This window comes from Colletes gigas, unplaced genomic scaffold (genome assembly GCF_013123115.1).
Source record: "Colletes gigas isolate AHSC1104 unplaced genomic scaffold, ASM1312311v1 Colletes_gigas_Sc00001, whole genome shotgun sequence".
Lineage (NCBI taxonomy): Eukaryota > Metazoa > Arthropoda > Insecta > Hymenoptera > Colletidae > Colletes > Colletes gigas.
This window is the reverse complement of record NW_025106630.1, coordinates 9,177,152-9,204,459: the sequence shown is the minus strand read 5'-3', so window position 1 is coordinate 9,204,459 and position 27,308 is coordinate 9,177,152. Positions and strand designations below refer to the sequence as shown.

General features: G+C 39.1%; 1 protein-coding gene across 6 annotated transcripts; it reads left to right on the top strand.

Annotated features, from left to right (window-relative positions):
- The first annotated feature begins 18 nt into the window (after window positions 1-18).
- LOC122397132 (ATP-binding cassette sub-family G member 1) lies at window positions 19-25,326 on the top strand. 6 transcript variants are annotated; one of them, XM_043396084.1, is made up of 13 exons: window positions 19-300; window positions 1,218-1,340; window positions 7,968-8,098; window positions 16,095-16,212; window positions 18,761-18,950; window positions 19,145-19,290; window positions 20,404-20,642; window positions 21,172-21,468; window positions 21,863-22,023; window positions 22,095-22,263; window positions 22,339-22,439; window positions 22,510-22,851; window positions 22,940-25,325. In XM_043396084.1, exons 2-13 carry the CDS (start codon window positions 1,282-1,284, stop codon window positions 23,096-23,098), a joined length of 2,112 nt encoding a protein of 703 aa, XP_043252019.1. In that variant the 5' UTR covers window positions 19-300; window positions 1,218-1,281; the 3' UTR covers window positions 23,099-25,325. The 6 variants fall into 6 exon arrangements, with proteins under 6 accessions (XP_043252019.1, XP_043252000.1, XP_043251991.1 ...); XM_043396056.1 differs by lacking the exons at window positions 19-300; window positions 1,218-1,340 and adding exons at window positions 6,040-6,458; window positions 6,945-7,205 and having other exon boundaries at window positions 7,715-8,098; XM_043396065.1 differs by lacking the exon at window positions 19-300 and having other exon boundaries at window positions 7,715-8,098.
- Window positions 25,327-27,308: the final 1,982 nt, after the last annotated feature.

Here is a 27,308-nt window from a genome sequence, read left to right as displayed (position 1 = left end):
GGTTACCCAAGTTTCTAATTCTCCGACGGTTATCGGCAACCAATCGGTCGATCAGTATTATAGGATGGGGGCATGCGTTGAATGATCGTCGATCAGACGGCGATTCAGATTAAAAACGTGTAACAGTTGTCGACCATCGAGCGACGCGTTTAGTGAAACGTCGTGTCGCGCGTTGGTAGAGGTGGTATGCCGAGTTTTTCTATTCCGTGAATCCAAGTTCGTGTGAAACTGCCAACGTCGAGTGTTTAATCCGCATCGGTGTCCGGAAAGCTGGTCGTTTGATTGCCTATAGACTGAACCGTACGTATAGAAACTTATTTGAACGAATTATATATATATGTATCATAACCTCGAGTTTTTGCGGTTAGTTAGTAATACGATGCGTGTCGGTTTTTACGATCGGGATGACGAGGCTTGAATTTTTTCTCGCCACCTTCGTGCTCTGAATCGATTCGACATCGTGCATTTCTATGCGACCGGTGATTAGCATGTTATCGAGCATTGTTCTATTCAATTCAACGGAACAATCGAACGGAGTCGGTGGAAACGCTCCTCCGATAAGAATAGAACGAACTTATTGATTGTGGGTTTCCCGCCACAATTCAAGTTTTCCTTACGAGTCGTTTCCAGAAGAATTCGTAATGACACGAGTCTCGTTTTCAATTTCATTCCGATACTTGTCTAGTTTGTTCGAAGGCTTAGTTTTGTTATTATTAAATTTTCAATCCGGTTAAAAAATGTTATTATTAAAGGTTGGGCGACGGAAAAAACACTCGAAGATAAAGTTCAAGTATTTTTTGTGCGATTGCGTAAATATCATGGAGCAAGCCCTGCCTTGTAGACTCGTCAAGGTCAGCAAGTTGGCGGTATAATTACTCGAGGAAGAAAATTACGTTTTTAACGCATTAAGATAAACTTGTAGATGTTTCCACGCTGTAAAGTATTTTCAATTATTATTTAGTAATATATCATTTTTAAGGTGTCAAGGTAGGGCTTGATTTATGAGAAATTAGAGAACACTGATTTAAATAGTTCAAGCGTATTTTGATAGCTGTTTTGCACGCGTGAGAACGCGCTTTAACATGATTTATTTTTTTACGAGATTGCAAGCGACGTCTCGTACACCAATCGATAGCAAGTCATTATCTTACATCATAATTTCGTGCAGCAATTAATAATCCGCCTTATACATACATAATGTGTTTATGTACTTTCAGAAGATTGAATCGTTGCGCAGATAACGAGATAAATCGGTCCGCGGGGAGCGAAACAAATTAAAAAATGGTGGAACATGGGAGGCAGAACCGGCAAGAAGTTTTGATCAATAATGGAATCGAACGGTGAGCGAAATCGTTTCTAAAGAAAACTGATACAACAATTTCTATGCACTTGTTTCATCTCACGTCTTTATTGCACAGATATCTAAAGATGCACGTACAAGCAGGGCCGTGACAAGGCATTGGCGCGAAAGGCGCGTGTCTCGGGGCCTCGTACGTTACGAAGATTTTATTATTCCCGATTTTCGTCTGTACAATTTGGGATTAGTTGTCTAAATTATTGCCTCAAACGACAAAATACCTAGTGGCCCTGCTTGTAAAATGGTATACTGGAAATTGTGCAAATGAGACGGATTTCAGATGAGATACTTTAATGGAAATGATGTCCAAGGATTATCCCTCAAGCTTTGCGAATACGTTCCTCTGAGAGGATTCTACTACTATGAGAGAACAACAATATTATTATGATTACGTGCAATGTAATAAACTTGCTTTTTCTCGACTTAAAAAAATCGATGGATGTTTGATCGATGCAGTTGATATATGGATCGCAATGGCCTCGCGGCAGCGTCGTGTCGGTGCATCGCGAGGCACACGCGTGATGGAACTTTTAAGAAGTCTCGTTGGTTTCCTTTCAGTTCCTCGAGGTCTCGAAACCTTTGCGTAGATTCGCCTTTTACATAGAAATAATGTTTTAAAATACACTTTATATTTATCTGAGTAGCAAATTACTCTTAATATGGTCGTTGATTTTTTGTACAAGGTGTGTCCATCGCAAACGTTTCCTTATTCGGGTCCGTGCTCGTTATTCTGCACACGCGATCAACACGGTCAGACGATTTTGAATGAACCAGCTGACCAAGCCAGCTGTTTCAAATTTTAAACTTGAGACTTGAAACTACAAGATAGGATCTATAATTTTATTTTAAGATATCTCCAGACTGTTGACTGTTGTTCAAGAAGGTTATTAAAAAGGAAGTTGTATTTTTCTTGAAACACGCGAAACTTATCGGGGACCTTGACCAAAGTATTTAAAACAAACTCACGATAATGTTCATTCGATGGCCGTAAATTGACCGATAAGAACACGGCGCGCATCTTCAAACTATTAAGACGTTTCGTTGGACTTTGATCCTCGCCGCAGAAAATTACTCACGCTTATTAAATATCGTTTCTCTGACAACTGGTTTGCATTTAGCGGACAGAACGTTCGTTTCGCGTCTCATCTGGATTAATAAGTTTTTTTCGCGTGTACTGTTCGCTAATCTTGAAAAACGATCGAGGGATAAAATATTTAATCGTTTACACGAGGGCTCTTTAGCGCGTGTAGTTGATAGCGATAGTTAATAATGTACAAATAATAGTGATTCCGTCCCCTTACGATAAAGTTACAGATAATGTACGCTTTAGTGTCGTTAATGATTCAAAATATAGGTCGATTTTATCACGATAGTAGCCTTGTTACAGATACGATTGATGCAACTAAAATTACGATTAACGTTCAAGTTTTGTAAAACAGAAAAATAAAACATGATTTTTTAAATAAATATATATTTGTAATTAAATTTAAACAAAAATTGAATTTTCTTATATCAGTGACTTTTCGATTGATAAAATTGACGCGACAAATTTATTGTTTTGTTTGAAATTTGGAAATTAGTTTGAGGGATTTAATGGCCGATTCGTAAGTTTCGTTTCGATCGCGAATGCACTGGAGTAGAGGTCGACGTGAAATCCTCAGAGATATAAAAGCTATAACACAGTAATTACGGTCTTATCGTAACCAATAAACGACAACTGCCCAGACGGACTTTGCGCTCACGATTGTGTAAGCGACCTTTATTCGTCAACATCTCACGATGCAAGCATTAGCAACAGCTCGCACGATTTTCGAACGTGTTGCGCTCGTTTTGGCAGTGACGACAGATCCTCTATGGAAATATGATTTACAAACTTTGTCCTCGTACTTTTCGTACAGCCTTTTGAATCTGCACCATTGTGTGTTTCGAGCGGGTAACACGTGTCGTCGCGCACGTGCCAAACTAGTTCACTGCATACGAAAGAGAAGATGTCCTTCTAAATACTTGCATCTGAATGCGTACAATGGCATTCTGAATTTATACGGTGATCTACGTGACTTTAAGCATGCAGGCCGTTCCGAGGAAAATGTAACAATCGAATTCGAACCCTCGTTTCGTCGCTAGAACAAGATAAACAAGCATCGGTATAGACTTACAAAAACAATCATTTGCAGACGATGAGATAACGTTCTATACTTTAACATTCGTCCATTTTACAGAACGCTGTTCGATGAGAACACTTCGTTGCACGTGTCGATCATAATAGCCAGATTTACATAAACGATGCGATCATTGCTAGGAGCTGTCTATTCATTGTACCGGGAAAACCGGTTCACGTTCGCAGACTCTTCGCTAGTTTGGTTCAGGAAATACTAATAGCCCTATCGATCGCGCCAGTTTCGTTTAAAATGCACCAACGAATGCAATTCCATGGAACGCATCGTGAGTCATGGGTAATTTGCTGATCGACGAGGTATCCACGGATGATTTGTCTCCGACCATGATCTCCAAGAATTACTCTGTGTTCGGTCTAATCGACATCCAGCGGGGACCTCATTTTTCGTCATTAAGCGAGGGACTATTGCATACGAATGTGCCGCGACGTGAAATAAATACAGAGAGTAGAAGATTTGTTTCTGTGGTTTGTTCTTGTCTATTACTATTTAGAAAAATTGTAAGGGTTCTAGAAATGAGTATTTGTAGCATGGTGGGCGCGCCACTGGCCACGAGTAATAGGTGCTCGTTTTCTGTGTTGTCGACAGAAGTGTATGGCTAATGAATAGACAGTTGCTTTTATACGGTCCCTTAACGAACCACTTCACTCGTTCTTAAGTCCAACGCGTGCGATATGACGCTGATGAAACGTGACGCGACGAGCCTCGTACGTCAAAGCAGCGCGTTTTCGACGACATATCCGTAACGACCCATTGTTTCACGAAATCGCGAGAGAAATGCAAATGGTAGCTTAATAAGTTGAGCAAATAACGGATGATTTGCAATTCGTTCTAACGACGTCCATCGATGATTTAGAATCGATTCTTATCTTCGTTCTTTATCAGTAGGATTTTTGTTGCCTGGGACAAGCTCTGTAGATCTTTTCAAAACGAAGATACTAAAAATTAATAACGAAATAAATAGAGTACCGTGATAGAAAGTATCTTTTTGTGATGTAATATTTTATTTAGGTTATTGAAATTTGTTTGCATATATTGATTATTTTTTTTATCCAAACAAGAATTTTGCACATCCCTCACACCGTCCAAGTATACATAAATATTCTAAACCTGTTTTCGTACGCGTCGTACTTCCCTGTTCGAGGTTAATTACGAAAATATCAGCGTGATATTTCCTGCAATTAGATAGTTTCTTTGCGGTTACGTTGAATCTCTAAACATCGTAGTGACGTTGCTGTATTTTTTTTCTGCACCGGGCAGATGTGTCGTATCCGACACACGTGCGTGCACACGCATACTTGAACGTGACCTTCGTTTCGCGACTATAGCGCGAGCTAGAATCTCATGGTAAAAAAAAAACCGCGAAGGTTCTTGAGGTCTGCAATTTTTCTGTCCGTTCAATACACTGAAACTAAAACCGAGGCATATTCGATTCCTTCACTGGAACAAAACAGTCCTCTTTGATACGTTTCCCCGGCGCTCATGAATTGCTGATGGCGGATTTGGAATAGCGAAGAGGCGAACGGCCCGCGAGAATTTCGGGGAAACAAGTTTTTTATCGCGACAGGTTTTTAACGGGAGGCGACGTTCTCGAGGCTCGAATCAAAATGGAATCTTTTAGGTCACGTTCGAAGGAAAAGAAGCCCTCGACGTTACTGCAGAATTTTGTAATCATTTTTTTGTTTGTATTTTTGAACTCGAGCCAACTTAAAACCAGGAAGGGAGTGCTGAAATTTTAATCGATAACAATACTTCCCCTCTCTCATGTTCAAATTAGCAGTAATTCAAAAGTAGACGTATTGTCGACGTAGAGAAAATAGGCTACTGTTTCGAGCGAACGACTGCAACGATTTATTTGTTTGTGCACTCGGCGAAAGAATACATAATGTCGTCTACCAGGAAGTATTCCGACAAACTTAAAAATAAACAGCTTTTTATAACGTAGAGCAAAAGAATAGTATTTGAATTAATTAAAGGGATTCCAAAAGCTCGTGAAACGAATACGAATACGTATAACACAAGTTCGGTCGAGGTCATAGTAGATTATGCAGAATAAGCTAACTTCTTGCAGGTTATGTGCACTATCGCACGATAAACGAAAAAAATATAGGCTGTCATTTAAAAACAAACAGAAAAATTTTTCTATCGCTGTTATACATAGATTAAAAGACAGGGCAATCAGGTATTAGATTATTCGTCCAAATATTGAATAATTGGAATAGTCGCGATCCTAATCCCTAAACGATCGACGAGAAAGGCACCACGTGGTCGAGAAATTGCTCACTTAGCGAACCTTTAATGATCATTGGTTTAACAGCGGCCAGCAACGACGTCCTCGTTGAAAGATATTAGACCGACCCGATACGTGTGCGTCTACGTACAGGAAGAAACTCGAACCGGCGTGTAGGGGGTAAATCGTGCCAGGCTGAAATAATCGCGGCCGAACGGGTCAGCCGAATCGCTATAAAAAGGACAATTGTCGCGGGCTGCAACCGAACAGCCCGTCGTAGACTTTAGTCTGGGTTAACGACGCGACGGTACAGCCGTAATTTTCACAACGTTCATTCTGCAGCTCGTGTTTGTCACGTCGTTGAAAAGAACGGAAGAGGTAGAGAGGGAAGGAAAGGGAAGCAGAGGGAGAAAGAGCACTCTGGAAAGCGACGACGGTCAATGGCGATGGCCGCGGTGCAGCTAAATGATAGTCAGTCAGTCAGTCTCGAGACACGGAGGTTTGAGCATCGTACGGAGGTCGACGAGCCAATCGTGTGCCTCGTTGAATCTCGTATGCTCTCGTTATCGTCGCGATCGCGCCTAACCTCACCCTAGACGCTTTCAGTCCGTCGTACGCGCGATCGCGCGAACATACGTGAGTGTTGTGTGCCTTTTATCGCGTCGCGTGTGTTCGGGAACGCAGAATTCGAGAAACGGTATGACCCCTCGTTCCTACTGACTCGAGAACCGGAGTTACATGGTCTGCACGTTTCTTACTTGGAAGTCACGAACGCATTTTTTCATCCGCCGTCCCACGCGTTGCTTACTCTTGGACAATGTAAGAATGCGCCTTAACGCGTTGTCCGCCGTAATGTTTTCGTACGACACGATTCTCGATGCAGTCCTTGGTCAGAGATGGGCAAGACTTAATTCGATTAACGTAATCTCATTTAACGAATAACAATTAACAAATTCTGTCCAATTCTGGCGCCAATCACGGGACAACTTGTGGCTCGATTCGTGCTTTTACGAACAAGTGTTCGATTCTCGAATGCATTCTGAATTTTCTTTTCGTTTCAAACGTCCGTTTCCATTGTTTACTCGTATGAGTGGCGTCTGAGTGCTGGAGTTACCACGTTTTCTGTGTTCATGTATTCGTTGTACGAAATCGTTATCTAGATAAAAGTTTTGCTCATCTCTAGCGATAGGATCCACCGTTACGCGTTGTTGGGTTTAGGGTTGAGTTAGACGAGCGTTTCTCAGGCTCCTGAACATTGGTTAAACGCTGTATGCACATTTACGCAGTTCAAAAATGCTCGTTTAACTGAGACTTTAGCATGAGAACCATAGGAGCGTGATCGTGCTCCTTGGCACTGAACCGATTAATTCGATCCCTTCAAGGACGCAACGAAAGTTTTGCCCTCGCTGTATCCGTCGTTCGAAATCTACACGTCTTATCGATGGTAATTCGATTCGAAACTGCATGCAATCTGCCTGTGCAGACGATCGATCGTGACATTCGAGGGATCGTTTTCGTCATACTAAATCGGCATAAATAACGCCGGTATTCTGTCTGCATCGTTCCAGTAACTGGAAATGTTAACCGCTAAATGTTTTGACTCGAGTATACTCGGTTACATACAGATCAATTTGTCATATTGTTTTACACGGACATTTTCAATATCGAATAAATCGGTAATTTGTAGCAATTTATCACTTTGTTTGGGTATGTACAAATCAGTTTGCATGCAAATTCTTTAAATTAAAATAATCAGGTACATTAATTATTCTTTCTTAATAACTTGTCAATAAAAAATACAAAACGGAACGCATACATTCGATAAGTTTACTTAATTTCGAAGGCGAACATCTTTGGTTTCGACTTGATTTCAATTTTATAATTCGATCGAACTTTACGAGCAACAGTTTGATAGACGATCGATTCCGATTTCGAAACGAATAATTTTTCCAGGCGATGAGAGAATTTGCACGTGCCCCTGGAAACCAGAACGCAGCCCTGCGATATAGTCGGACCGTTTGAACGAAAATCAACTGTGAAAAGTATTAAAAAAAAAAAGAATATCACGAGGATTAAAGCTCCGTACGAGTCGGGATCAAGCAAGTTCGCGATCGATAGAAACTGTGAATAAAGCACGATAAAAGATGAAGCTTGAGGGAAGTAGTTCTCAGGAAGATCACACCAATGAAATTCTATTGCAACCCAGGAAGGGGTCGGGGACCCGGTTGCAAATCGTTCCCGCGCAGCCAAAAACCATCACTCATCTTTCAAAAAGGCCGCCGGTCGATCTGGCATTCACCGACCTGACGTACAAGGTGCGAGAGGGACGCAAAAACAGTGAGTACCTCAATTACCGTAATTAATACGTAGCGTTCGCGGGAGACTTTTTTCTCTCTCTCAGGAGTTAGACTCTCCAGCGGCCACATTGTTTAGAATAATGGTTCTTAACCTTTTTAAGCTCGCTGCCAGTTTACAAGAAAACTTTGATCGTTTCGAGGCTTACGATTTTTGTATAAATAACTGATACATATCAGAGTACAATTGCAAAGTACAAGAGGTAAGCAGCATTATCCATGGATCAGTCCCGTTCAAAGTCTAATCAGATCTTGTGATAAGGATATAGAGGGTAAATGTATGGTTTCATTAAAGTCCATTTAGCCGGTTAAACGTAATCGTGTTAACGTACATAGTACCTGATACGTTCGTTAAAAAAAAACATTCCCTTTTAATCCCCTTCGAGGGTTTTAAATTTTAAGTATGTTATTTACCTAATAAAAAGATGCGATAAAAGTCCACTCTTTGATACACTATGCATATAATAAAATGATAAGATTGGCGTGGTTTATTTGGAAGTTGAGCACACATAGAGACAGTTTACATAACGTTAATGACATTAACTTTCTCGTAGATATACATAACTGTATGTGTGGATGCAAAAAACCATCTTTCCTTGCAGTGAAAATGTGTTCTACGGCTGTGCGGCTTTCCCCCAATTATATACAAATTTATAGTGCACAGTATTACTTGCAGTTAAAGACATGTTTTCACATGTATTAACAGCTGTGTTTTCAATGCAAATAAAATACTACAGGAAACATTCATTTGTTCCAGTAAATAATGTATTTCGTATTTTTTTCCTGTTCCAATTGCTGACCACAGTTTGAGAAACACTATAATAACTGTTACTATAATAACGCATCCTGAATAAATGAAAATTCCCAAATTCTTACCTCCCTTTTCTCACAAGTTTCTAAACACGTTCAATTGATATTAGACCCACAATTTCCGCGTGTAGCGCGGTCTTTTTAAAAATGAAGGTACAGGTATCCGCGTTATTAAGTATTTTATGCCTTTTTGCTATATTTACACTCGTTGTAACATATTTACACGCTAGTTTACGAGGCCGTGTCGGTAGTTATTGGTGACCATATATTAGTTTCTAACAATAGCATGTAGGACACCAAGTATCGATAACACGATTACCGAGGGGGATAATAAAATTCAACTTTCGGTGTCAACTGTGACTCGTTGCAATAAATTTACTTCGAAAGTCTGAAAACTTCCAAGTCGCGCAGTTTACTCGAACGACCATACTTGAACCTAATCGATAAATCGATACGGATTTATGGAATGAAAAGGTCGCGAGATCACGATTGCACTCGCGTTCTGCTGGTGGCAGAGGGGGAATCGATAGCTTCGTGCATTCCGGAGGAAATAACCAAATACCAAAACTCCACGACTATGAAAGAAATAATTTGTATTAAAAAATAATTTACTCGAGGTATTCGGGTACCGTAGCTTTGCACAACGGGCGAGTCGAAACTGTTGGAACTGGTTTTCGATGACATTGACCACAAAAGTGAAAGTAAACGGTGCCTCTGCGTGAAAGAAGGATCTATCTCGAGTAACGTGACTCGCGTGCTGTGGCAGTTGCACTGTTGGTTGCGATTATTCTTATCGAACAACAATAGAACCGGACGAGATAACGCTCACGATACAAAAAGCAGATTCGATCCCTCGGAGACAGAAAAATCTGAGTCATCCTGTTAGCCAGGCGACACGAAGTCGATTCCCCGACGATTAGTCACATTTTTTAACGTTTTACCGTTTCTTCCTTCACACCGTAACGAGGGATCTATACAAAATTAAACACTCGTTACATAATTCCATTCGAGATCGATAGGTTACATCGTGATTTGAAAACAACAATTTTCAAGTTTCCTGCGTAAACTAATGACTAAACATATACGATGTATTTTTTATACGAATCGTTAAAGTGTCAATCGTAAAAAGATAATAGCTGCGTGAAATGCAATATTTCTAACCTTTAGTTTATTCTACCGAGTATCGTACTAATATCTTGGGATATTATAGTGCTTTATCCATCGCTTGGTTTTATCTCCGACTTATTTGCAATTCTCGTCAAGCGTGTTTGTTCTCTAATTGTTGATACACTCTAAAGTAGTAAACTGTTTGTATTATGCAGCACTTATCCTGTACATTTTTGTTGCTCCAGAATTTGGTGAAATGCAATCTGCATTTTCATCCGTGTTTCCTACGAAAGAATAACTTTCTACGCGGTTTCTAGAACGCAGCCGAGTCGCTAAAGCGAATGGAATTAGTGACCGAGATTTTGTAAGAAGACCGGTTGCGGCATAAGACTTCCAGACACGATTTCCAAAGTCCATACACTTGGCACAAGAAACGTAAACGTCGTTGTTTACGATGTTCCAAAGACGAACAAAATTTTGTTAATACTACTTGCTTCTATGCATTGTTAAAAATTTAAAGATGGATCGTGGGATGGCTCCTTTATTATTCGAAAATATTTAGATGAGAATTTCAAGTTCTACTGTTGCAACGCGTGTTTGTTTATAGAGGATGTGTTCGTAGTGGTTGAAAGAAGCAGCGTAATAATAGCGGCAACTGTGACAATAAGGGGAACAATTTGAAAAGACCAGTCTTTGTTCCCACTTATCGTTAATTTGTACTCGGAACAGCTCGCTGTGTTCCAATTGCAGCAGCTGCGCGATAAAGCTTCGTTTCAGCGATATCGAATTGTCATTTCTATTTCGTTTCTAGCATCATCCCGCGGATTTACCTTCTCGATCGAACAACGCCCGTTCGAAGAATCTTGCGAGGTTATGTAACACAATTTGCAATTCCGTATCAAGAGAATATCCTCATTCTTCAAGTGGAAAAAGGCGGTGCACTTTGTAGAATTCTTCGAATTAAATTCGCGACAGGAAACGATCGAAATTTTTAATACAAGATGGCGGGAGTACGCTTCCCATACTTCGTTACTTTTTAACGTTCGCGAAACTTCTTTTTCAAATCACTTTTATGTGGTCAAGAAATTAGTACATTTTTCTCGATAAAAAAAACATTACATATTTGCAGTTGGTTCCAGTACTCGGTCATGAATTAACACGTGTTGCATAAGCCGTTAAAATTTCAAGGTTATGTCTCAGTTACTTTCAGTGACATCTGCTTGTCGGCCCGAGAGATCCTGTTTCGAGGAAAACCGCGTTTCAAGTTTCAAGTATATTTCTTTTCTATCTCGAAAAAAACCTCGGATTTTACGGCCAATTAGAGATTCTGGTAGTCGTATTCCGTTCTCGTTTCTTCTTAGAATTTTAATATCTTTAGTGTGTCGTTCTTTATACATTATTTATTTGCATTAATTAATTATTGCTAGCTACTTACATCGTTAAATAGAGCTTTGAGAAAGTTTAGTGTATCGTTAAAATGGCGATACGTAGAACCGAGGGATACGCCTTGGGTCTTTGGCCTGCACTAGTAGGGCGTCACCGATAATTTATGCCAGCTCAAATCCTCCCACGAACCATGATCTCAAATTACGTACGTCGTTCGAAACCCAAGCCATTTTTAAACGAAAACCTCACAGATTACATTTGCATCCAAAACTAACATAGTTACACTTATTCAGCAAGTATCGTTCTTTTGTCACACGTAAAACAATCTAAAGAATTTTTCACGAATTTATACGCAGTTTTCCCGCCCGTTTTTCATAATTTCACGTGTGGTAAGCATCCGTGTGTACACACACGAGCAAGTAAAGCGATCAGAGCAATACAACCGAGTATAGAAAGTGAACGTGTGCCTTCTGGCAACATTTTTGCAATCCACATTTTGCGCAACCATAACCTCTTCGACGCACGCTTTCCACGAATGTCGGCGGGATTCTCCTTGCACGTCGCTGTGTTCGATGACCAACTTGGTGGAAAAAGTAGATTTTCCTTAATATTTATCATTCGAGGCGGAAACAATAAAACTTGTCAAGCTTTTCTGGAAATAAAATCGTATGATGAAGAGATATTAATGGTGCGGAAGAGTAATGCGAATTGTAGGTTAGAAAAAATTGATGAATCAACGTTTCAAAGTCCAGAGAAACTGTATAAAATCTGTGGAATGATGTGTTCATAATGATCTCTCTCTGAATGATTCGCCAGACAAATGTCTTCATATATGTACATACATGATGTAACGATTTCACAAAGGATTTAGTATGATTTTATACATCTCTGACAGCGATGGGAGTGAAAATCGGACTGCAGTTGAACAATTTTGATCATTAGAACAAATTTAAATTAATTATTTTTACGTGTAAAAATTCAAATCCACGTGGAAGATGAACTTGATCTATTTTCCGCTTCAAACTCATCCTGCTATAATGTTCGAGATAGACAATTATCACCATACACGTTTTGTGTCAATTAATGCGTATCAGTCAAGGTTTATCAAGCTCGAAGCAAAACATAGTATTGATTTTTTCTTCTTCTTTTTTTAACTAGTAAATATAAAATACTCGATGCTGTAATTTAATTTCCAGGGAATCGGTTGTCTAGGGAATATAGGGAATCGAGAAATCGTTATTAGTTTCTTTTTACGAACTTTAATGAAACCTTTTCTGAGCGTATTTTGAAAAAAACCCAAGCAGAAACCGTAACAATGGAAACTCGATTAAAAAAAGAATTGTTAGACTAGAGTATCCCCTTAAATGGTACAGACGGCTCGCGTATGTCCTTCATGCTATGTGATTTACACGCAATCCTTGTCTGGTTTCTCTCCATTTACGTTTACACGCGAATGAAAACCGCTTCGTGTTCTCGAACGCTGCGCCATATCAGAGGCTAAATTTTATTCGAATAACAGGTGACCAACATATACTTCGTACCAGAAATAGGCAACATTTTTATCTCTATAAATAACACTGTAAAATCTTCGGTCCATTTTAGGTTAGCTAAAAATCCACTGGACCGATTTTCATGAAACCAACCATATACACAGACTATTCTTTTTACATCCCAAATCAAAAAACAGTAGAATGACAAATAAATATTTCGTTCATTGACTGTTTTATTTGTCATCGAATATTCGAATAAAAATTTATCCCACTCCGAAGTAGGAAACTCATGGGTTAGAGTACGTTCAACAGGAATAATGCCATTTTTGAGATCGTCGCGAGCAGGTTTCCTGTATGTTATGTTTCTTAAGGACTTGGCTACAACTTTCTCTGGTCAAATAGTCTCATAACACTCTCAATGGCAGTCGAAGACCATACACAGAAATAAAAAAAAGCAATTGTATTTAATAAACATGAAATTTTTGTAATTTTTTAAACTAGAACCTGTAATATAACGTAACACATTTCTTTTGTTCAGTGTACATTTATTTCACCTACAGAGTATAATTAGTAATACTATACTGGTGTTCGAATATTTTTCTTGATTCTTATCGATAATTTTAGGAGGAAAGTCCCGACCTCCGTTCAAAGATAAAATCTTTCCAAACATAACTTGGAAACGAGACACGTTAGGACTCAAGTACCTGTTGAACAAGTCTTTTTTCATCGCCCTAACCGTAGAAACGAGTTATGCTACTCGGTTATATTTGGTTCTAAGCGGCAACGACTATATTAGTACACTGTTAAATAAATTTTTCCTGATGGGGAAAGTAGCATTTAATTTGTTACGTTATCGTGAATGGGTTTTACACTTATTTTATTTATATTTGTTGGAATTTTTGATAATTCAATTTCGTTTTAAAGGGAGCATTACTCGACACTATTTCGTTAAAATCATTTCGTCGTAAATGTCTTCTATTTCCACGTGTTTGTCACGCGACGACCAGCCACACTTCCGATCATGGCGTTACCGGTTTCCGTCGACCCAGATGACTTACCACATCCATAATTATCGATAATTTTACACCTTGAATCGTACAAGTTATTTATTACTTTTTTAAATAATTTACTCTCGACTCACATGTAATACAGGCAATGCAAACTTGTCTTGCGAGAATTAAAAATAGACTTTTCATTTTCTTCTATATCCTCGGTGGTTTAGATATTTAAAAAATCGTTGCTGCTTTCCCATTCAAGGGAATAGAAATAATGTCAACTATTTAGGGCAGATATTTCGTTGCTCGTGTTCTCGAGAACTATTAAGTGAAATCAAATGTATTTTGAGCGATTACTCGACCGGAAACATCGTCGACTTATTTCGTGTCCCAGTTAATTGAGAGTTCACGCACTCTATTTCCTTTCGCATACGTCGATACGTTCAATTTTAACCGGCGTTGTCGTAAACTGAATTTTCAAGCATCGATGTATTTTTTTTTTAATCATCGAATAAAAAATCCTACTGTAATAACAAAAATGCTCTATGTGAAACGTTGCAATAACAAAATTATCGTGGACCACCTTATCCATCGGTGCTGTAAATTTTATTGAATTAATAAAAAAGAAATATTTTGATGAGACAGATAAATCGGTGATTTTGAGGAAAAGATCTCGAAAACAAGGTAGCAAGAAGGTTCCATCGATCTCTATCCAAAATAATTTTCCATGTGTAAACATCAATATCGTTCGTTCGATAATCAATCGATACTGCGTATCGCGTCGATGGATATTAATCGGTTCGATACGCGAGTTGACCTATTCCAACGGATAATCTAACGGCCAATATTGTATAAACGCGACTTTTTTTTTTTAATTCCCGCGGATCGAGTTCCGGTTTTTGCGCGATCGATCGAGCGTGCGTGTTACATTTGCAAAGGGAGAGAAAAAAAAGGTACAATCAAGAGTCACGCAATCCGCGACACGTACACGTAGAATCGTGTGATGTAACAGTAGAAATATCATAATATCGTACTTATCAATTATATTACACGGCACGCAACGCATAAAAGGACGCATTGAAAAACAATATGGTAATCGAATAAACGTGATGTGTTGCTTCGGTTTCGAGGCACGGCAACCGTTCCAACAAATAGTCGTTAACTTTAATTAAAGCAAAACATTAACGAGACGAACGTTAGAGACCTATTAACTGCTGGCAATATAATTTTACGTTCGATACATCCAGCACGTGTGCAATTCTCTGTTGCATGTTTTTCAACACCGAACAGATAAGACGAGCCTCGTTATTTCGCGATATCCACGCTCGGGGCAAAGTATGATTGACAATGTGGAAAATGATGTCTCCGCATGCACGGTTGCCGATTCCTCGACGCGGTTTTCTTTGTTTCCCGTCTGATCTCACGGTCGTTGACGTTTCGAAAGATTAATCGCAGTTTGCAGCCAAGTCCTCGAAATCGACAAACAAACAAAATTGAAAAGGTTTGCCCCAATTCTTTTCCACGATACCATATCCACTCTCTCGGTTACCGATCCACTTTTTCAGAAGCGTGTAAGCATCGATTTTTTTTTAAATACTTTCTATAAACACGAGGAACAATCTTGCCACTCTTTCAAACGACGAAAGTTTTCGATAAATCGAGCTTATTTCCGTTCAGACGGGGGGAATTTATTTTCTACATATATGTGTCAAATGTCAAGTCAATCGGTCGGTCTACTGGTTCCCGAGATATCGCACCAACCAGCTTAATAAATGTTTATTTTTACTCGACAAGCGATTCTCAGTCGGACACCTAATTTATTGTAATATTCCTAAACCCGGAAAAACGAGCTGATTCGAACATTGCCTCATGGTGAACTGTAAAAGTAAACATTTCCATGTATCGATTTCATTCTCGAGTCTCAAGTTCATTGTTATGGATTAGAAAATTTAGATTGAATTTGGCAGCGATTGAGAATCGCTTCTCGGGTTCAAAGGGTTAAATGTTTAGCGTACAATGTGAGAGTGTAGCGCAGACTTTGGTTCAAAGTCCTAGAATGTTGACAATTCCTTGAATTTTTCCATAATTCTTCGAGCATAATGCGTTTAAGACTCGAAACTTCACGGAATGTGAAGGGATATATAATAGATTTTTCTTCTCCAAATCAGGAAACAATTCGATCGTTTTACAGATCTGAAGACAATTCTGAAATCCGTCAGCGGAAGGCTGCGATCCGGAGAGCTGACGGCCATTATGGGACCTTCCGGCGCTGGAAAGTCGACTCTTTTAAACATCCTGACCGGATACAAGTGAGTCATTATGTTTATGCAAGTTTTGCAACGCGATCATTATTCATCGATAAAATTATCGTTCGACTTCATAAATTCTATTCCGTCGGTTTTATCGCGTTGCACCGTGATTCTAAATTACTGCCTCGAAACTGCAAGCCCTGCGCGCGGCTGTGAGATGAGAATACATTCGATGTTTCTCAAAACATCTGTCTTTCACTTTCTTTTGCCCGGTTACGTATAAATTTTTGCGATTTCACTCGCTTTCTTCGTGAATCGTTACGCAATTCTTTCACGAGAACTTTTCGACTGTCCGTGTACTTTCTAAACGACAGTGAATTCGTTAGCGTAAACAGTAGTAGAAACAATAGAAAATGCGGTTAAGACGAGGAAAACAATTCCGCTTCTTAACTAAATATTTTTTATAAATTCGCTAATTTTCAAGAAGGTACGATTTAGAAAATCGATCGTTCAACTCTCAATCATAGGCACGCTCATATTTTTAACATACTCAGGCGCGTGGCAGCGTTTAAAAATCAGCCATCGGACAGAAGAGCATGTTCTTATTCCGGTATGGCGACCTACCACTGTTAAATCGTATCTTTTACACTATCTTATAAAAAGGCTTGTTAACAAATTAATTTGTTCTTGTTGCAAGTGGTTTAATACAGTGTTTTCCAAACTTTTTAGGAGGTGCACCCTAAAAAAAATAAACGAAAATTTCTACGCCCAAGATACGTGGTAGGTTTAACCCTCCGACACTACATCTATAATCTCGCTAACACTACACTAGTGAAATCACACCCAATAAACAAAAGTAGTGTTTGATGAATGGTCGAAGAAAATTATTTCATTAACATGAAATTATTAGCAACTGTGTACCGACTAACAGTTTTCTTCTTTGCAGTCTGTTGACAATCGGGGAATTGGTGATCAAAATTAGCAGGCAATAGTATTCTAAGCTTAATGTATTGATAGAAGAAATAAATCTTCCTTTACGCCCCCCTTCCTCCGCCCTTGTAGTCGCACCTCATATTTTGGGAAATACTGATTTAATATGTTAAAATGATGTCTCGAAGAAGTACCAAGTAATAAACATAAGACAAAATGTCTCGAGAAATTTGCCAACTTTTTCTTGAAGCTGGTTGCTTTCGAGGCAGAATCAAAGGTATAACTTGTACCTCGAGTGACATTTATTCCTGACGTCATAACGACGCCAATTATACGCACGAAATAGCGAATATGTAAATTCGTTTAAATGTTCGAAGACATTGCCTTGATTGTTAATGCATGCCTGTAGTATTTTTCCGAAACCACTGTACCACAGCTTCTAACAAATCTTTTACCTAAAAAACACTCTTTCTCATCAACTGCTGCCGTTGGTTTATGGGTATAAACATTTTCTTCTAGGTAACTCCATAAAAAAGATCCATTGGCGTTAGATCAGGATACCTAGGTGGTCGTTTCATGATCATAATATCTCATTATATTGGGTTCCAGTGTTTGCAAAGTTCGATCGATCATATACCCAAATATAAGCCGAAACATTCACTGGCCAGCAAGGTTGGTGAATTGGTCTATGCCAATGAGGACTTTCTTTGGACCAGTAGTGGTAATTCTGTCTATTTGATTGCCAAACGTAGCTTCCCTGGTGACTAAAACGTAATGGAAAAAAGAATAGATCACGTAATGTTTTTCTCTCTGCACACCCACGGACACCGAACTGTGCGATTGTAATCATTCTCTTCTAACTGTAGCGTTAGACACACGCGATACGGATGATACCGTTGCTTCTTTAGTATGTAAGATACCAGTCGATCGCGGAATATTATGTTCTCGGCTAATTTTACGTACACATGTGTAGATTTTATGTCACGTGCTTCAAAACGTCTAAGGTTGACGACTATTCCAAACCGGAAACTCTTCTCTCTTGCGTCATGCTTCCTTGTTCGGCTCTAAGAACTAAGGACTTAACTGTTGCGCAACCACACAATTTGGATATCATCTATCGAAGATACATTTGTTATTATTACTACATTTCACCGGATTATCAACGATAACTAAATTTACAGTTCATTCAACTTTCGTACGATAAAGGCAGTGAAACAGTTATGTTTGATTACATCGTCGAATAATAAATCATCTCGTGTCGTCTCAAGAGTATCAGCTATCTGTATTACTAACATTTTTCAATGGACAGATATCTCTTAAACTAATAATTTCTCGATATAAATAGCTCACTACCTTAGAAACAACGAATCGAATAGATTAATGGATTAATAAATATATGTCCTCTACACGTCCATCATTCAATTTTCGTTCAGATCATTCTTTTGTACAGCGAGTAATTTGTATCTATAAATTAAAATTTATCAATCTGTACATAGAGTGTGAGACATAACGCCATGATTTAACAAATCATGGTGGCAATACACTGTGTAGATTCGAAATAAATCTTCTACGTTTTGAAGTGGACCCGCGCAGGGGTCGGGAACGTTGATTAAAAATGAAATGTTTTGACCGCTGGTGTCGACTGTTTATTCACGGCTTGTTGCAAACGTATGTTTAGGTCGATGGGCGTGGAAGGAAGTATCACGATGAACGGGCACGAGAGGAACCTCAGTGCCTTCAGAAAGCTCTCTTGCTACATCATGCAAGACAATCAACTTCACGCGAATTTAACCGTGGCCGAAGCAATGAAAGTCGCTTCGAACCTTAAACTCGGTTCTCAGACGAGCAAGGCGGAAAAGGAGGAAGTGGTAGGTGGTCGTGTTAAATTTCTCTCGCCATTTCTAAGCATCCTCGAGGGTCATGGCTGTCCTCCAACACCAAAGAACTCTACCGTGAAGCCCGTCTGGCCTCTTCGGCTTGCAAACACTCGAATCGAGTGCCAACGGAGAAAAAAAGGAACAGCGTGGTTTGCTAACCGAATGGTTTCCTTTTTATTTTTCAGATCCAGGAAATCCTCGAAACGCTCGGCCTGATCGAGCACATTCGAACCATGACCTCGAACTTGAGCGGTGGTCAGAAAAAGAGGCTCTCCATTGCCCTCGAGTTAGTCAATAATCCTCCAGTAATGTTCTTCGACGAACCTACCAGGTATAGTAAAAACGTTCTCCGGTAAATAATCACTTTTCTTTCGTTAGGGAAGGCTGGTTAGTCAGTTTCATGAACTCTCTAAAAATGGATGGCTGATAGAAATGTGTTTGCTGCATGGATATCGACAAATCCCTCGTTTGAATGTTAAATAGTTAAATTAATTAAGCTTACATGTGGCGATCCAACAAGTGGTGTCGTTAATTTTACTAGCGACAATACATTTAGATTTAGAAATGTTAATCGATGCCGAAGATTCTGTTTTTGAAATTAATCGACAATAGATGCAATGTCAACAGAATTGGAGATTTTTATTACGAGTACTTTCACTTTCACCGCTATATTAGTGCCAGAGAAACCTGTCTGGTTTTTTATATAAACGTTTTAACGAAGACATGGTCAGTGTCATTGAACGAAACCACGCTGGAATTCATTAAATCTTACGTTGCAAATTTTTGTACCGATTTCTACGATGGTCTTGGCAATTTCTCATTTTAATTGTACGAAATACACAAGCAAGAATGGATGGACATCAGCGACCAAGGCTCTGATTTACAATATAGTACAAATTCTTGAATAGCTAGATTCGTGTACGTACTAGCGTGATGCTTAGCCACGCTAATGGTACCATTTTTCATTGTGCGTTAATTACACACATAGAGAATCATAGGCTCGTGTGTTTACTTGGATGGTGAAACGAAAGGATGCTCATAATAATTGACGAGAGAAAGTACGCGACCAGCTCTAAGTTTTGTAAAGCTCTTTTGTTCCTCGACTTTCACTAGAATTCAGCGCAGCATTTTTGCAACATCTGCAAGATAAGATGTCTTACAGTCGATTTAAACAAAAAACAAGACAGGTACACAAGGTAAGAGAAAACAGCCACGATCGATGACCAGTTGGCTCAAGGCCTGTGTCTCTGTCTGCCAATCGCAATTGATTGGAGAAAATCAAAGAATTGTAGAATTCTCTAATATCTTTTCTTATTTAAAAAATATTAAAATCAGATTTTCTGCGGTATAAGAAAAATTAAACGAATACCAGAGGTTCAAATTATGATGTATATCGTTTAAGACAAAATTAATAAAGCAATATTTCTTCTCGTTTGGATTGCAGCGGTCTGGACTCGTCGTCTTGCTTTCAATGTATCTCGCTATTAAAGACTTTGGCCCGGGGAGGGAGGACAATAATTTGCACCATTCATCAGCCCAGCGCCAGGCTCTTTGAAATGTTCGACGCTTTGTACACGTTGGCCGAGGGACAATGCGTTTATCAGGGATCCACGTCGCAATTGGTACCTTTCCTTAGAAACATTGGACTTAATTGCCCGAGTTACCACAATCCGGCCTCGTTCAGTGAGTTTCGTGCATTTAACTTGTTTCATCTCCCATAGGAGACGATAGATCTTTAACGCGTGACATTGTATGTACTTATGGACTTCTCCTACTGTATGGAAGCATTCTATAGTCGCATACCGAATGTATAAGTCATAAGTTCTACAAGTCACTCAGTTTCTCTGCAGACTGTGTATTCCCGTTTGAGTTTCAACTTAACTCTTTGTCTTAATGCTCGAAACGGCACGGTCTGGAGAGAAACTATGCAGTTCAACTTGGGCGAAGGACACAGTTCCCCCCTTTCGGGCAGACTATCTTGAAGTTACTTCGACCTTGTACAATAATTATTCAGATCATTGTGTTTTCGTTCCTCCATATCTCAGTCTGGTTAACCGTGAAGCAATACTGGATAATTTACCGTTGTTATTTGGCCTAGAAAGTATTATCTTCCGGTAGGCCTTCGTATCTCCATGAACTTAGGCTATCTTTAAAAATGATCCATATGAACGTTGTTGTATTCCATCTGAAATTATCATAACTCTGTTCACAGTCATCGAAGTGTCCTGCGGGGAGTACGGAGACAATATTAGGAGTCTTGTAGCAGCCATAAAGAATGGAAAGTACGATATACGGGAAGGATACCCGTTCCCTGAAAACAAATCGGAGGGGCTCAACAACGCGCTCAGCGAGTCGCTCCAAAAAGGCACCGACAGCGGCGAGAACGCCGAGACGAAAGACAAAAATGACGTGAAGAATTTGGAGGACAAGTTTCAGGATTACAAGCAGGAGGAGTCCAGCAATAAAACAGTTATTCCATCCTTCGCGACCAACGATATTGCAAAACAAGGTACGCCTAGAAAGCAAATAAATCATCGAACGAAGTTTGTGAAAGTTTCGTTGGATGTATTATAGAAGATACGACCTATTTGACTCGCTTGTTTTCAACGCTGGGAAAGAGTGTATGCATATTTTTACTTCGTTATTTGCAAAATCTCTTCTCGTATATTTCTGGATTTATTCCATTCAAGGTCAACGTTATCATAGATCACATTAGATTACTCTTGACCCTAACTACAGTGAACCCTCGATTATTCTTAATAGGGATGGGGGGTTGGATAATCGAGGGGATCGATGAATTTAAGAATTTTTTCATTTAGGGCAACCGACAGTTTATAAATACATTGTAGTACCAAACATAATACATTCAATTCAATTTTTAATATTCGTTCGACTTTACACAGCGGACGTAGTAATAGCAATGGACCCGGATAAAAAGGACAACGCCGACGTAGCCTTGCTCGACGAGTCGATCATTATCACTCCTGACAGATATCCTACATCAGAGTGTCAACAGTTCTGGATCATTCTGAAGAGGACTTTGCTCTTCAGCCGCAGAGATTGGGTGAGCAATGCGAATCCTTCGTTCAGCTTCCGATTTATCTGTCCAGGAATTCACGTTGTTTTATTTTCCAGACGCTTATGTATCTTCGATTGTTCGCTCACATCCTGGTGGGGTTATTGATCGGCGCGCTTTACTACGACATTGGAAACGACGGCGCTAAAGTACTTAGCAACCTTGGGTTCCTCTTCTTCAATATGCTGTTTCTCATGTACACGTCTATGACTATCACGATTCTGTCTTGTACGTTCTGTCCCACGTAATCTCCTCGTTCCGTACTGTGTAATTACGGGTAGTTTAATATTCTTTTCATTGCAGTTCCGTTGGAGCTACCGGTGCTTCTGAAAGAGAACTTTAACAGGTGGTATTCCCTCAAGGCCTACTATCTAGCGATCACCGTGTCCGATATACCGTTTCAGGTAAAGATCCAACAGAAAGAACTTGCTTACTTGCTCGATATGCTTACACGTAGCGATCTTTCCTCCACAGGCGATATTTTGCATCATGTACGTCGTGATCGTCTATTTCTTGACGAGTCAACCGTCGGACTCTATGCGGTTCAGCATGTTTTTAGGAACCTGTTTGTTGATTTCTTTCGTCGCTCAATCGGTCGGACTCGTCGTTGGTGCAGCTATGAACGTGCAGAACGGTGTGTTCCTGGCACCGGTGATGTCCGTGCCGTTCCTCCTGTTCTCAGGCTTCTTCGTCAGTTTCGATGCGATCCCCGTGTACCTCAGATGGATCACTTATCTGAGCTACATCAGATACGGATTCGAGGGGACCGCGTTGGCCACTTACTCTTTCGGTCGAGAAAAACTCAAGTGTTTCCAGGTATGGTATTCATTCGTCGTTACATGGTTTAACCCACGTGCACGTTGATCGAATTTCATAACGTTGCACGATCGTCGTTAATTTCCAGGTCTACTGCCACTTCAAAAATCCGGAAACGACTCTGGAGGAGCTGGACATGCTCGACGCCGATTTCACCCTCGATATTCTTGCCTTGCTTTTGATATTCGTTGTTCTTCGAATCGCCGCTTATCTGTTCCTCCGTTGGAAGCTTAAGACCGCGCGATAGAACGTCGTGCACGATATTTGGAAATTAAACAATGTTCAAACGTACAATTCGTAACGAATGCCGCGTGAACGTGTTCGTTTTACCGTCGCGGTACAACGGAGACTCGCGATCGACAATACGGTGTGTCTTCGATGCGTCGGGACAATCATTTTTTTTTTCTTAGAATCACCGACTGTCGATGAAATTGCATAACCCGTGCTTGCAATTAGTCACACGTTGAATCCGTAAGGTCTAAACTAACGTAATTTATTCGTTTTTTTTATTAGTTTTACGTCGGAACGACTACTCTGTAGCAAATAACGCGACATACTTGTTCAGGGTACATTTTCGTCTTTGTTTTTTTTCTTTCGTTTTACTACACGGTAGCACAACTTTCTAGTATGCACGTAAGTACGCACGTTTATCTCGAATCGACTGCAGGAACGAGAGTGTTTATATGTATGCGCGCGTGTGCGTATTCGATGCATTAACAAGGAAAGAATGGATTCGAGCGATTCCGAGCCAATGGAGTAGCTCGTCGAACAATATTAAAGCTCTGAAACTTTATTCTCTGGAAGGAATAAGAGGCCTTAATTGACAACGTTTTGCGAGCGTTCACATTTTTTTTTTAATCCACCTATGGCTGTGAGTTTGACGATGCAGGAGAGTTACGAACGATTAATGCTACGACGTGCGTTTAGAATTTCAGCACGATCTTGCCAGGTTTACCGTGTGTGTACAGAGTTGTAAAAATTTCATTAACGCGTCGCGGACCGTACTTCGACCGTACTTCGTTGTTCCGCGCACCGCGAGGACTTGCGACTCGCAGCAAGTCCATCGAAACCTTTATGTATGTCGTAACTCTTCCAATTAACGTGTCTCTTATACGTAGAGTGTATATTATATTAATCGATTTATATTTTGTAAGGGAGCCTACGTTTGTAAACGAAATGTAAGTCGCGCGAGTGAAGGTACTCTTGAAAGCTTTAAAGAAAGAAATTTTTTATCGTCGGTATTCGCTCTCACTCGCGTTCAGGAAGTGGAGTGTGTTTTCTATAATTCTTGATAAATGTTTGTTGTTGAACACGAGGTTAGTTTGTCTATGATCATTTTGTAAATGTTTGGAAATCGACTTCTATTGGTATTCTCTGTCTATACCGATCGTTACTGATCTAGGATCCATAGGTAATTTCTTATTACCTATTGCTGGAGTGTAAATACAGTGTTTCTTCGCAGTTACTTCATCCTTGGAAGATAGTATGTCTGTTTTCTTTTTCTGGGTCTCATTATCGTGGGAAACGAACTTATTAACGCAATTTCCCCAGTATCGTTATTGTTTTTATATAATGTAGTATGCTTGAACAAAACGTATGTGAAAGTTTACACGAAGCGCAATAAAAAATTTTTTTAACGCCCCCGAGCGTTCCACGACGCCGAACTGAAACGATTTGCCCGTGAAAATTAAGTTTATTGTTGATACATGTGGAACGAAAGTAAAAAAGGTTCAATCGCTTTGATCTTTGTTTTTTTTATATTACACCGACTTGACAAATGTACTTTAACGAGAAATATGTTTGTATCTATTTACACAGGATAAATTGTACATGTTTATATGTAAAAAAAAAAAGAAAAAAATTAGCGCGATCGATTCCGATCAGTATACATAATATACTTTTGTAAAGCATCGTGCATGCGAATGTACGTGTCTATATTGGATTGGCATAATCTTCGTTGTATTTTATAGCATATGTTTCGTACGAATAAAAGTATGCCTTTCATAAACTTGCTTGTTTGATTTTATGTAACTACCGCGTGCCACAACGTTCGCGTTTCACGCCAGTAATTAGGTAACTGGGATAGAAAAAAAAGTACCGAGGACCGTTTTTGTAACAAAATGTCCGCCGTTCGAACGAAAACTGTGGTCGCGTGTAGCTACATAAAAAGCTGAATTTTCTATTCGTCTTCGTAATCGTTCGACCGTAACGAAGCACAGTCGAGGTGAAAGTTTTTGTTTATCGCGATCTACCCGGGGGAAAAAATTTGTTAGAATGTTGCATTATTGCAGTTTGCAAAACTAAAATGTCTACAATACGATTATTTCCTTATGCAAACACCGTGTAAATTATACATGCACGCGAGTATTCGAATAATTATAGATGCGAAGGATTTTCTAAGGTAACGGGAACAATTTTTTTTTTTTTTTTCTACGTTTTATGTGCGCATGATAATGACTAGTGTTTCTTCCACGCAGAACCGAACTATTTAAGTCCAAAGACCGATCAGATGTACCCCAGATCAGCACGTGTCGGACTGCATTATTCATACGTAGCAATGGCATTGCGTGTCATTCGACGAGAATGTAATTTAATCAAATTCAGAAATAGCGTTTTTCTTTCGCCATTACAATTTTTATACACGTAACAAGACAACACTCTGATCATATGATTTTCCCCGTTCGTTCAAAAGAAAGATGTCAAATGTATATTTGTCTGCAAGAATTACATCTTTTGGTCACTTTTGTTTCTTTAGAAATTTATAGTATTGTGGATGAGAAGAAATATTAAATATTGATTTTTGACAAAATGGGAGGCAAGTCTGATTTTCGAGTAGCGAATAAGAATTGCAGGAAAATGTTAGTTCGTTGTTCGAAAAAAAAATTTGCTCAACATCGACGGAAACGGAAACGCGACTTGTCTGCACGGTTTTTCATCATCCACCGGGAAAGTTCAACGTACTCGTATTCTCGTAAGCGGACAGTGACGTCCGTATAATTTTTGTTGGTCTATTTTCCTCTCTTCCTAGTCAAACAAACGAGAAAGCATAATGTTGACTAGATTATTACAAGGGAAAGGTGTACGATGCTCGTTAAAGCTCTATACTTCACGGCGAGCTCGGGTTATTTGTATATTCGTTTTTGTCACTGAATTTTTGTGCAACGAACGACTCGATTTTTCGTTTCAAACACGAATGCATTATATAATTGCATATCTAGTATATCGGACAAACGTAACCGGAAGAATAATTTTTGTACTTCTGTTCGCACCAGTGACACCCAACTTCATGCTGGACCAAACAAAATATTCTCTGTACATAAATCATTTCTCGTTGGAGATTCTGATGATTATGAATCAAGATTAAATTAAATTCCTACAGCAGGACCAACGAAGAATTTTATTTTTACTATCAAGGCTCTTATTTAGTTTTTATTTTAGGTTACGTCATAGGCCTCGACGCTTTTATGTGAATTGTAAATTAGGATATTCGCCATTTTTATGTCTCCTTTTTTTTATATTGTATTTTAATTCGCGTCTGTAATTCCATATTGATTTCTAAAGGTCACCACTATTATACGTAGTTTGGTGCTCGTAATTTCCAAAAATAGTATACTGGTTTTACAAAATATTATATTCAAAGTTTTATTATGGTATATTTTCTATCAGTTCCTAGATACAAGCTGCTTCACATTTTGCATAGTAATATTCAGATTTTTATCTTCCAATTGAATCCTAGTTTCATCATTATTCACATCCGTGATTCAAATTTATGTGTGTTAGTTATATAAATTTCTTCGTTTTAATAAACCGTCTCTATGCACTACTGGTTCCTTTTTGCTTACAGTTTCTTTTATTATTAGAAAATCTATATTTTTCTTAAAACTGATTAAATCTACCACGACAATTTATTTATCATTTTCTACTTTCGTCGTTTTATTAATTTAGAAACAATCGAATATGAAATATCAGAACTGGAGAACTGGTGCAGTGTAATACTGCACCAAAACATACTGTATCAATATTCAGTTCCGTAGACGCTCGTACTGGAAAGTTAGTGGAAAGTAAAGCTAGAAGATTATGAATGGAAATTAAATAAAAGACATTCGCACGCGACGCTAATAACGGGTTCGTGAGAATCCAGTGTTCAAAATGGAACTCTAACTCCACGAACAATTCTTGCTAAATACTTTATACAAAAGTCATATTTGGTCGTGAATATTGATTATTTATTCGATTGAAAATTGAAAGAATAGAACAAAATAGAGAAGGTTTACGAAACATAGGAATAAACTATCTAAATTGAATTGTGGTTAACCGAACAAAGTATAATTGCATCTTATCGGCTATATTGTTTTCTGTTCGATATTCCACAGTCATAGTTCGTAGTAGATAACCTTTATACCCACACACGAATATAACTCGACGAAAAAGAATCGGAAGACTAAACAATCTAATAG

Coding starts and splice junctions, on each gene's coding strand:
- LOC122397132 (XM_043396065.1), top strand. CDS start 7,906: ATGAAGCTTGAGGGAAGTAGTTCTCAGGAAGATCACACCAATGAAATT. Junction 18,951..19,144: donor AGGCGGAAAAGGAGGAAGTG/GTAGGTGGTCGT, acceptor TTTATTTTTCAG/ATCCAGGAAATCCTCGAAAC. Junction 22,440..22,509: donor TGTCCGATATACCGTTTCAG/GTAAAGATCCAA, acceptor TTTCCTCCACAG/GCGATATTTTGCATCATGTA.